The following is a 12,818-nucleotide window of genomic DNA, read 5'->3' as shown; positions in this document are numbered from 1 at the left end:
TTTTGCAAGTGTTTTCTCCTGGTCTGTGGTTTGTCTTCTCATTCTCTTGATGTTATCTTTTACAGAGTGGAACTTTTTAATTTTAATGAAGTCTAGCTTATCATTTATTTATTTCATGGATAAAGCCATTGGTGTTATATTTAAAGAGTCATCTCCATATCCAAGGTCATCTAGATTTTCTCCTGTGTTATCTTGCAGGAGTTTTATAGTTTTGCATTTTATGTTTAGGTCTATGATCCATTTTGAGTTAATTTTTGTGAAGAGTGTAAGATCTGGGTCTAGATTCATTTTTTTTGCATGTGAATGTCCAGTTCCATCACCAATTGTTGAAAAGACTAAGCTCCATTGTACTGCCTTTGCTCTGTTGTAAAAGATCAGAATTGATTCTATGTGAGTTTATTTCTGGGCTCTTCATTCTCCTCCACTGTTCTATTTGTCTATCTTTTTGCCAGTACCATGCTTTTTTTTTTTAATTAAAAATTTTTTTTTAATTTTTAAAATTTTTTGGCTGCGTTGGGTCTTTGTTGCTGTGAGCAGGCTTTCTCTAGTTGCGGCGAATAGGGGCTACTCTTCGTTGTGGTGTGAGGGCTTCTCATTGCAGTGGCTTCTCTTGTTGCGGAGCACGGGCTCTAGGCACGCGGGCTTCAGTAGTCGTGGCATGTGGGCTCAGTAGTTGTGGCGCACGGCCTTAGTTGTTCCGTGGCATGTGAGATCTTCCCGGACCAGGGCTCGAACCCATGTCCCCTGCGTTGGCCGGCGGATTCTTTTTTTTTTTAATCTTTTATTTATTTATTTATTTTAATTTATTTATTTTTGGCTGCTTTGGGTCTTCGTTGCTGTGCGCGGGCTTTCTCTAGTTGCAGCGAGCGAGGGCTACTCTTCGTTGCCGTGTGCGGGCTTCTCATCATGGTGGCTTCTCTTGTTGCGGAGCACGAGCTGTAGGGGCGCGGGCCTCAGTAGTTTTGGCGCACGGGCTTAGTTGCTCTGCGGCATGTGGGATCTTCCCGGACCAAGGCTCAAACCTGTGTCCCCTGCAATGGCAGGGAGATTCTTAACCACTGCGCCACCAGGGAAGTCCCACACTCTCTTGATTACTGCCGCTTTACATTAAGTCTTGGATTCTGTAGTGTTAGTACTCCAACCTCGTTCTTCTTCCTTAATATTGTGTTGGCTGTTCTGGGTCTTTTGCCTCTCCATGTAAACTTTAGAATGTTTGTTAACATTCACAAAATAACTTGCTGGGAGTTACTGGGATTGTGTTTAATCTATAGATGAAGTTGGGAAGAACTGACATGTTAACAATATCGAGCCTTTCTATCCATGAACATTAATAGTTTTTACTAGAAGGTAGAGAGAAACTAAAAGTCTGCTCAGTTATGAATAGCTGTAACAAAAGATCTGATTATATAGAAAGTTATATGAACTGAATTATCTGTTGATTTTACTTCTCTATTTTCTTCTTTTCCCTAATCTCTATGGATGATTAAGATGTGTTTATAGTGTTACATTAAAAAGCTAAAAGATTGTATTTTTAAATCTTTGGGAATTTTATTTAAACTCACAAAATGTAGGTTTTAAAATTCCCTGAGCTTCTCCAAAGAGATTTGTAACAAAACACTTATAGCAGTAGTTCATAGAATTACAATATGAACATTATTACTAATACTTACTGGTTCCTAAGCAAGCACAGCATGCTAATAGAATTTGATCTTTAATGGATGATGTTTCAACCATTTGGTTTTGGGGTTTTTTTTTTGGTTTGTTTTTACTTTTTTAAAAAACTTTTTAATTACTTTTTTCTCTCTTAACTATTTGTAATTTACATAAGTTGTTTGATTCATATATATTTAATTGTATCTCATTATGAGTCCTTAAGTCCCAGATAAAACTCTTAATTTTTTAATAATATAATGGTATTATGGAAATTAAGCCTTTCTAGTGTCTAGATTGCCATTCCATTTAAAAATCTAATGTTATACATTAGATTATACATACATACAGTGTAGGGTATAATTAGAATGTACTTTATTTTATTTTTTATAGTTTTTACCCACCTATTGATGAACCAGTTATTGGAAGTAAAAATATTGATCTGTCAGAACGACAGGAAAGAAAACAAATCTTCAAAGGGAAAACATTTGTCTTTCTAAATGCCAAACAGGTAATGTTATAAGCTAAATTTTTGTAAAGAAAATGTTATAAACTAGGATAAATTATTACTGTTGTCAATAGTTGTTAATACACTTCCTTTTGAGATTTTGTGTAGAAGTGTGAAGTGAAATAAAAAACTGCCCAGGCACCAGAACTTGCCCAGCGTTCATGTATATGACTATGGCATTTCTTAATATCTCTTAATTGGCTTATTAATTGTTTATATAAATACGTACAGGGAGGAGACCAAAAACTTTGGTTTAAGTTCTAACTTGTTCGGTTAGTAAGCAGCTGTTGAATGTCTTCTGTGTGCTGAAATGACAGTTCCAGGAGTTAATGTTGCAAGTGGAAAAATCATGCAAGTAAGCCCACAGTTACAGTGCTGTGTGAAGAGGAGCTGTAGATGATGTAAGGATTCCAGGGTGCAGTGGTACCTGGTGAACTAGGGATTTTCTCAGAGTGGAAGCTCAGATTGTCCTCTCAGGAAGTATTATAAAATCAATTTTTCTTCAATTCTGCTTATATTTTATTTCCCAAATCAAATGCTTATAATTTTAAGAATGTATTCAAGACATTAATTATGGCTATTTCATTACTTTTTTTCTTTTTCTTTCCATTTTTAGCATAAAAAATTAAGTGCAGCAGTTGTATTTGGAGGAGGAGATGCTAGGTTGATAACAGAAGACAATGAAGAAGATAGTTTCTTTTCAGCTCCTGGAACTTGTGTTGTTGATGTAGGAATAACAGATTCACAGACCTTAATTCCTGACTCTCAGAAAAAACGGATTCATTCAATTATGGATATACTCCAGAGGTACAGAATTATCTTTATTAGTTAAAAAAAAGGGCAAGTAGGTGATTTTATAGGTAACTTTTTTTGCACTCCACATAATAATGTAAAGGTATATACAAGAATTATTGTAAAGATTTTATTGTGTATGGTACTTGGAAATTTATTGTGACTTAGTATGCTAGAAATAGAATATATTTATCCATGTCAGTTTTATCTCAATATTTATTTTCTGCTGCTTTTTTGTTACTTTAATAGAATTTGCAGAATATACCTCTCTTAATAAAGCAGTATTTGTTTTTCTCTAGAATATGTAGTTGAGGAAGTTAAAACTCAAATGTAAAATTGTTCTGAAATAGCCTCAAGCTGGAATGTATTTTTCCTTTGTTTATTACCCATCGAAAATTTGTATGAAAATTAGGCTATTATGGCTATATAGGCTGTTATGGGAAAGCAGGAAAAAAAGTATCAAGTATCCTAGAATAGTGTTTGTAGTGTGGAGGGGAGGCAGTTTGAAAGCACTAAAGCAAGGGTTTTTTTCCTGGACTCTTTACTGGTGTTAATAATCTTAGCATTTTTGAAGCACAAAGTAAAAAAATCAGCCTTGGCAGTCCGTTGACTGAATTTCTATTCACCTAGTAAAAAATAGTTAGGGCTGGGACTTCGCTGATGGTCCAGTGGCTAAGACTCCACGCTCCCAATGCAGGGGGCCTGGGTTCGATCCCTGTTGAGGGAACTAGATCCCACATGTTGCAACTAAAAGACCCTGCATGCTGCAACTAAAGATCCTGCATGCTGCGACTAGAAGATCCTGCACACCACAACTAAGACCCAGCATGGCAAAATAAATAAATAAATATTTTAAAAAAATAGTTAGGGCCCAGGGTATTTATATGTCTAAAAAGTCCATAAAATAAGCTCTCCACAGTATTCATTTTTCCTGACCCAGGAGTCTTTCTGACCATGAAGACTGCTTTTTTTAAAAATGGGTTTGCCGAGGTAAAAAGTAAAATGTCAGTCATGTGTCCCATAAATATTTTGCTTAATGGAGATGTGCTAACTGCTGTGAAAAAGAAAATATTTGTGTAACAAAAATACCATCTTACTACTACAACCAAAATATACTGTGATTCTATTGTGTTTTAGGCACTGGGAATATAATGGTTAACAAGATAGCTATGGACCCTGCCACCACTGGAGCTTACAAGTAAACAGATAATTACAACTGTGTATAAGAAAGCAGAATAACAGAGCAGAGGGGAGAAGTTTATTTTAAATAGAGAAGGCTTCTTTCAGGCAGTATTTTACTTATGACCAGTTTACCAATCTTTAAAAGCCATGCTGAACAATAGCAATAATAGCTTACTTACATAATACTATATACTGTAGCAGGTCCTGTTCTAAGAGTTCTACATATATTAAGACATTTAATCCTCATACAATCATGTGTATTTTTACTGCTATGTTCCCCGTTGTGCAGAGAGGGCAAAAGGGGATTTGAGTAGAACACAGGGAGCGAGCAGAGGAGCCAGGATGTGAATACATGCAGTCTGGTTCCAGAGTCCATGCTCTTTACCATTACATCTTGCTGCCTTGCTGGAGTGGAGGTTGCTCAGAGGCTGGTGACTTGATCATGAGATGACATTTTGTTCTGTACTCTCTGGATCCTGTTTCAATTTGGTCATAGAGAGAGGACAATTTTACAGTTTGAGAAAGACTATCACTTAAAATAACACCTGTCCATTTAGTCCAAGCCGTTGATAGCAATTGAAGGTACAGTTATATCAAACCAGTAAAGTCAGCTATTGACTGAATTTCAGACAATAGGGCAACATTGGGATGGGTTAGTGCCATGGTGCTATTGATTAGTTGTCAGAAGTGGGTATAGGAAATCAGTGATTAAAATTAAATATCTCTGAAAAAGATTAGAAGTCTAGGGGAACAATATAACCCTGATTTTTGTTCTTGCTGAGATATTTTCCCAATGTCTTAGCCCATATTTGGGAACTCTTCCTGTTACTAATTTAATTATTTTCTCTTTATCCTCTCCTCCTTTGCCTTATCCTCTTCTCACCTGTTCCATAGCTTTGCATAAAATTGAATGAATCATAATCTTTGGATCATGATACATCGTCATCACTGAACTATAAATAATACACATTCATTTTGTTCACTAATTATTTAGTTAGTTATTTTAAATAAATTTTTATTATTGTAAACTGCTACTGAGATTATCTTTGTATGTTTCCTATTGGTACTTGTGCAGGATTTTCTTTGGGATATATTACTACATTACTAGAGTTAGAACACTCAACAGTATCAAACTGTTTTCCGCTTTATACTCCCACCCACGGTATATAAGAGATTAAGTTAGATGCACGTCATTTTCAATACTCGGTATTTTCAGACTATCATTTTTGCCAGTTTAATGGATATATAATCATATCTTGTGATTTTGATTTGTATTTCCCTGATCACCAGTGATGGTTAACGTTTCTTCAAAAGTTTATTAGATGTTAATTTTTCCATCTTTGTGAAATACATGTCTCTTGCCCAGTTTTCTATTGGGATAATTGTATTCTTTTTTTGTTTTAAATACAGATTTCCCCAGTTTTATGTGTTCTTGTGTGTGTAGTGTATGTGTGTGTATTTAGTTCTATATAATTTTATTACATGTGTAGGTTCATGTATTCACCATAGTTAAGATACAGAACAGTTCCATCACCACAAGAATCCCTTGTGTTGTTCTTTTATAACCACACACCCCTCCCTACCTCCCCCTCCATGTCCCTAAACTTTGGCAACCACTAATTTCTTCTTCATTTCTAAAATTTATTATTTAGAAAATGATATATAAATGAAATCATACAGCATGTAACCTTTTAGAATTTTTATTTTCACTCACCATAATTCCTCAGAGATTCATCTAGGTTTTGTGTATCAGTAGTTCATCCTTTTTTTATTGCTGAGTAGTGTTTCATGGTATGGATAACCATGGTATGGATATTGTCTCTTTAATTACATTTTCTAGTTTACTGTTGATGTATAGAAATTCAGCTGACATTGATATTAATCTCATATCCCACCACCTCGTTGGACTCCCCTTTTATTTCTAATACTTTATAGTCTTTTTTTATATAAACCATATCATCTGTAAATAATATTTCTCTCCTCCTTTTTAATCCTTTTTGCCTCTGGTACTGCTCTCTCTCTTTTATTCTCTTGGTTTTGGACCAACTGGGACATCCAAAGGTGTTGGATAGAAGTGGTGATAGTAGCCACCACATTTATCTCACTATTGACTTTAAAAGTAATGCTTCCAGTATTTCCCCATTTAAGATGATGTATGTCTTATAACATCATTATTAAATGTGTATTTTGTTTTACATAGCCAATCTTTTATAACTAATTTTCATGATATGACGTATGTATAGTTTCAAAAGTATTAGTAGGGTAGTAAAATACCAATTTTGAATTGCCTGAAATACAAGTAGGTGTATGTGATCACTTGATGATAATACTTTTTAAAATCTTTTTTTGTGTGTTATTATAAATTCACTTAGAGTTCAAGTCTAAGTTAAACTAATACATATAAAACAATGAATGTTAAGCATTTGAGAAATAACTTTTAGACTACTACAGCCACTTAAAATACATATACATATGTATATTTTACGTATTCTGTAGTATGGATATACTATAGTTTGTTGAGTCATCCATCCATTGAAGGACATCTGCATTTTTCCAGCTTTTGTTACAAATAAAGCTGATATGAACATTCATATACAGGTTTCTTTGTGAACATAAGTGTTTATTTCTCTGGAATAAACTCCCAAGAGTGCAGTTTCTGGATTATATGGTAATTGCATATTTGTGTGCCTTTTTTTTTAATTTGTAGGAGTTTTTTATATATTCTTGGCATTAATCCTTTTTTCACTTGTATGTGATTACATAAAAGATTGCAGAATCTGTTACCACTTTGTAAATTAACTTTTTATTGTGTTGATGAATGAAAGCCCTTAATTTTAATATCCTAAAAATTAACAATCTTTCATAGTCAGTGCTTTTTGTATAAGAAATCTTTTTCTACTCATAGATCAAAAAGATATTCACCTATATTTTTTACTAATTTTTACTAGTATTTTGATATTTTGTTTTTGAAATTTATTTTTGATCTATCTGGAATTGATTCTGTTTTATACCAAGGGACCTTACATGCATGGGAATGTTTTTGGCCGTCTTTTCCATTGAGCAATATGTCTCTTAAACTAATACCACGTTTACTACATTGTCTTAATTACTATAACAGTTTAAGTCCTCATATCTAGTAGGACAAATATTTTCTTTCTGCTCTTCTTCAGAAGCATCCTGGCTATTCTTGGCTTTTTATTTTTCCATATACATTTTAGAATTATCTTTTTAAAAACTTAACAAAAAAACAAATGTTAAGCATTTGAAAATGACTTGTTAAGCTACTACAACCACTTAAAATATCTCTACAATAAGTATTAAAAGGAGTTGTAAAGCTCTTAAAATTTGAGGTTTAGTTTCTATGTAGCATTATTAAGTTATATTAAATTATGTTTTATAAAATCAGTCATTATTCACATTACAGAATAACAGAAGATAGGTTCACCATAAGATTCCTTTAATAAGAAGATTCATTAATACATGTAAATTTGGTAAAATGATTTGATTTACTAACATACGTATAGATGTAGCTTATTTATAGTTCTTTGTACTTTTCTCCCTCCTTATCCTTCTCCCCTCTTTTTCTCTCTTTTAAGTTTTATCTTAGGATTCTAGTAACCATAGATTTGCTTTAAAAAATCTTTTTTATTGCTTCATCTGGGTATTACTATTATTCTGAAAATTACAGAGTTTTAGAACTGGAAGGATCTGTATCCTTTACTCTAGACCTTTGTTTTACAGATGAAATAATTGAATTACTAAAAGGTGGTGAACTTGCCCAATGTAACATTGCTCCAGTGAATAAGCTAGTACTATAGGTATTTGCAGTTCTCTCTGTACCATAAAATAGTGATGTCACTTTGCGGGGGGGTGGAAGATAGATTCAGTTTGACATCATCTTAATAAAAGTTGTTAGTTTTAATATATCATCATACTTAAACTATTTTATTCTAACAGGCAAGGTCTTAGACCTATTCCTGAAGCAGAAATTGGATTGGCAGTTATTTTCATTACTACAGAGAATTACTGTGATCCTCAGGGCCAGCCCAGTACAGGTAATTAAAATACTATTTTATTGATTCTTTAGCAACTTTATTTTATAAATTGCTGATTGGCTGTATCTCCATTATTTTTTTAAATATTTATTTATTTATTTGGCTGCATCGGGTCTTAGTTGTGGCACGCAGGATCTTTGTTGCAGCACGCGGGCTTCTCTCTAGTTGTAACGTATGGGCTCTAGAGCGCACGGGCTTTGTTGCCGCGCAGCATGTGGGATCTTAGTTCCCCAACCAGGTATCGAACCCACGTCCCCTGCATTGGAAGGCAGATTCTTAACTACTGGACCACGAAGGAAGTCCCTGTATGTATGTACTATACTTGCCACAGGTGACCATCTTCACCGTCTTTTAAAAGCCATATGTTTATCTGTTCATTTATTCATTCGATAAGTATTTGTGGCTGCCAAGTACTAGGCACAGTTGTAAGTACTGAAGATACAGTGGTGAATAAAGTAAACAAGATACTTGTTACTGTGAACTTTATATTCTAAAAGTCAGGATTCAGACAGTTAACAAGCAAACAAACACATCTGATAAGTTCTGTTAAGGACAAGTACAAAGAGAAAGCTAAAACAAGATGATGTGATAGTGACTGGGAGTAGGCTATTTTAGATTGGTAGTCAGGGACAGTCTCACTTAAGATGTCATATTTGAGCCTCACACGTCCTGAATGATGAGAAAAGGCAGCCATGGGAGGATATGGATAGCAGAATTCCAGGTAGAAGGAACAGATCACAATCGTGTCTGCGTGGAGAATGGATTCCAGGGGTCCAAAATGGAAGTGGGGATATGAGTAGAAGCTTTTGTGGAGGTCCAGGTGAGAGAGAGCCTGGTGCCTTGGACCATGGTGGTAGTAGTAGAGATGCAGAAAAGCAAATAAATTCAGGCCAAATTTTGGAACTAGACCCAGCACATCTTGCCCGTGGAGGATTTAGAAACAACTCCTAATCTTTTGGCATGAGTAGCTGGTTGGGTGGTGATGCCATTTTACAGAGATGAAGAATACATATTATAATTATCTCAGTGTTGACTATCACAAAAGCCAGTTTACTCAGGGCAGCTATTACCCCTTGGTTTGTTTTTTGTTTTTTGTTTTTTTGGTACACGGGCCTCTCCCGTTGCGGAGCACAGGCTCCGGACTCGCAGGCTCAGCGGCCATGGCTCACGGGCCCAGCCGCTCCACGGCATGTGGGATCTTCCCAGATCGGGGCACGAACCTATGTCCCCGGCATCGGCAGGCGGACTCTCAACCACTGCGCCACCAGGGAAGCCCTACCCCTTTTTTTTTTAAAACTCATTCCCCTACTTTTCTTGATAAGGTGATGTTGCCATCAAGAAGATGGTTCATTTATTCTTTTCTTCTCGCTTCTTTACCTTAGATATTTTTACGTTTATTCTTCCTCATAACTTTTCTTTGTCTAGTTATGTGTGCATCCATTTGGTATTTCTTTATACATTTATTTGCCTCCTAAGTTCTTTTTATAGCTATTTGTCAGCAGTTATTGGACTTTGGCTAAAAGACAAGTAAGGGCAGCACTATGTAATAATACACTCCAGGGGATATCATTTACATTGTAGCCCACTGAATGGCACCTATAGAATTGGACAGTGTGCCTCCTGATTAGTAATAATAGCTGCTGTCTCTTGAGTCTGCAGAGACTGAAGTATGTGCTTTACACAAGGCATTACAATTTAATCTGCAAAACAATCCTTTTAAGATAGATGACATTGTTTGCATTTTATAGATGAGGGAACTGATGTACAGAGAGGTTAAGAAATTAGCCAGAGGTCACATAGCAAATAATTTGATTCAAACTGACTCTTGAAGTCAAAGCTTTTATGATGTTATTACACTGCTATTATGATTGATGGTGTAGGGGTTACTGGGAGCAGATATAAAAGGATAAACAGACTAGTACTTGGATTTTATGATTTGGTTAAGAATGTTTATTCGCCTGATATCTGTACCCTTTCCCATGAGTACACTAGATATGTTTCTGTCTATACGTGGGTAACCTTCAAATACAGTTTTAAGAGCTTGTGAAGTTTCCATAATAATTGTGATACGGTGAATGTTTCCTCAAAATTCAGGACTAACATTCTTAGAATTTATCCTTAGAGTCAGAAGTCAAAGACCAGCTCTTCAACCTCTCTTAGAGAGAAAACTACTTTGATGTGGATACCAAAATGAGCCATATTCTTATAGAAGCTGTCCATTAGAAAGCTCCACAGCCCTTTAGAAATAGCATGTACTGTAAATACTATTTTGTTGATTGTGCATTTCTGTTCTGTTACAGAAAAAAATAAAATGCTATGTGTAATTTCAGACTTTAACAACACAACAAAAAATATGTAAAAATAAACAATCATTGGGTCTATGTGAGTATCTCCTCTTGTCCCAGGTCCCTGTTTGGAACAACTGTCCTCTGTTCTCTTTTAGAAAACTAATCTCAACTAGCTATATGCTTCAGAAACATTTTTTTAAAATTCAAATTCACATTCTCTGTATTCCAGGATATTCTGGGATGCAGCCAAGGCATCAGATTTTTTTGGTTTCTTTTGCTTGATTTTAACCTCCTGTTTGTCATATAAACTCCAAGAAACTAGGGAAGGACTGAACTAGAGAGGAACCTTCTTTTATATAAATGGAGGAGGCACTCAGACTATAAATTTAAGTCATTTTTTTACTCATACAAGTAAAAAAATTGTTTTACATTTTTTTACATTTTTTTACATTTTTTTTACATTTTTTACTCATGAAATTGTTCCTCTGTAGCTTCTGCTCAAGAGGTCTGCTACCATCCCTTCCCACAGCCACTGCCCTATTTAACCCTCCATGTCTTTATTTCCTGAGGGCTGTTCTAACCGCCCTCAGTAAGGTCCTGCCTCCATATTCATCTCTACAGTTAATATTTCACTTTGCCACTAGAATCACCTTCCCTTCTCCTAAAAACTTTTACTAGTTCTTATTATCTATAGAATAAATCCCTGAGCCCTTTGTCTAGACTTTCGAGCCTTCAACAGTTTAGCTGTAGCCTATCTCTTCCCATCCTCATCTTTTTTTAATATACTTCCCTACAGAATACATACGCCATATTTTTTTATGTGCCATACTCCTTGACCTTGCTCATCATGGTCCTTGTTCCTAGAATGCTAGCACTGCTCTTCAAAATCTGACTCCTTCCACAAATGCTCACCTCTTTCGTGAAGTTTTTCTAGGTTTTTTCCTCTCCCATAACTCTTCTCCAAGTCAGGTTAATTATTTTGGTTTTTTATACCCCAGTAACTTTTTTTTTTGCATTCCAGTTAGAACTTTTTCCTACTTTGAAGCATAGCCAGTTGTTTCCATGCCTCTTTCAACCACTAGACTGATTATAAACTCTTACTAATTTTGGTTTCTCTGACATCACCAAGCCCAATACTTGTTTATAGTTGGTATAAATATTTGCTTAATTGAACTAAGTTATTGGTACACAAGATTATCTTTGCTAGGGTGGAGCAACAAAATTTTATCATCCACTGTTAGAAATGTATTTATGGCCAGAAGGTCCTTAAAGATCATCTAATCTTTCTATTAAAAGGTAAGAGACCTCAAGGCTGAGAAAAGTTAAGGTCCCATAAATAAAACAGCCAAGACAATCCTAAAATTGGGGTTTTGTGACTGCTAGACCAGCATCTTTTCTATTGTGTTATTTCATATGGGAACAAGGTCGTAAGGAATTGATAAAAAAATCTACATTATAATTAGTAGTATTATTTCTTGCACATATTCATAGGTAGATCTGTGTGGGTTCCAAGTCATAGACATCAGACTTACAAACAATTTTAGAACACGGCTAGTTTTGGGGGGAACAGAGTGAATGCATGTCTTCTTTCCTCCCTTTTTCTCCTTTGTTTCCTCCTTTCCTTCCATATTCATTCATTTATCTTTCAACAGGTATTTATTGAACCTTGTTATATGCCTTTAATTACTCTAAACACTTGGAATAAAGAGGTGAGCAGAGTAGAGCAAATCCCTACCCTCCTGGTATTTTAGCAAGGAGAATATTATAAATAATCTTATTGGCAGACATTAGTTATTCTGGGTCATTAGATTCAGCTTATGAATATTTCTTTTAATGGTTATATACACATTTATAATTATTATTTTTTGCAAACTGTGCAAGCTAAGAAGAATTTTAGGGATATGTATGTATAAGGAAATGCCAGTGAGCTAAGGTGGTCATATAAGGAGAGTGGCAGAAGTAAGTTAAATACCTGAATTTGGAATCAGTTATAAACATTTTATTAAACACATCCTGTGTCAGGCGCTAACAGAGTGGTAATTTAGCTTTGATACTTAATAAATGTCAACTTAAAATTTTTTTTCAGTTAATTTAATTCTGTTAACTTATTTATATCCATAATATACCAAACATTGCTCAGAGATGAGATACAGAAATGAGCAAGACTCAGTCCCTGTTCTCAAGGAGGTTCCAAGTCTAATAAGAGAAAGTAACAAGTAAACAAGTACGGTATACAGTGATGATAACAGCTAACACTTCATAGTCCTTACTATGTTCCAAGCATTTTTCTAAGTGCTGTCCATATATTAGTTCACTTTGCCCTTAAAACAATATGTGAGGAAG

General features: G+C 35.0%; 1 protein-coding gene across 1 annotated transcript in view; it reads left to right on the top strand.

Annotated features, from left to right (window-relative positions):
* Window positions 1-12,818, top strand: part of NBN (nibrin) — a 45,538-nt gene that overhangs the window by 13,076 nt on the left and 19,644 nt on the right. Inside the window, 3 exon segments of the mRNA XM_004321482.3 lie at window positions 2,044-2,161; window positions 2,775-2,965; window positions 8,090-8,187. Coding sequence (XP_004321530.2) covers window positions 2,044-2,161; window positions 2,775-2,965; window positions 8,090-8,187 — 407 coding nt within the window.

The sequence above is a fragment of the Tursiops truncatus genome, chromosome 17, assembly GCF_011762595.2.
Source record: "Tursiops truncatus isolate mTurTru1 chromosome 17, mTurTru1.mat.Y, whole genome shotgun sequence".
NCBI lineage: Eukaryota > Metazoa > Chordata > Mammalia > Artiodactyla > Delphinidae > Tursiops > Tursiops truncatus.
This window is presented reverse-complemented; position numbering and strand designations above follow the sequence as displayed.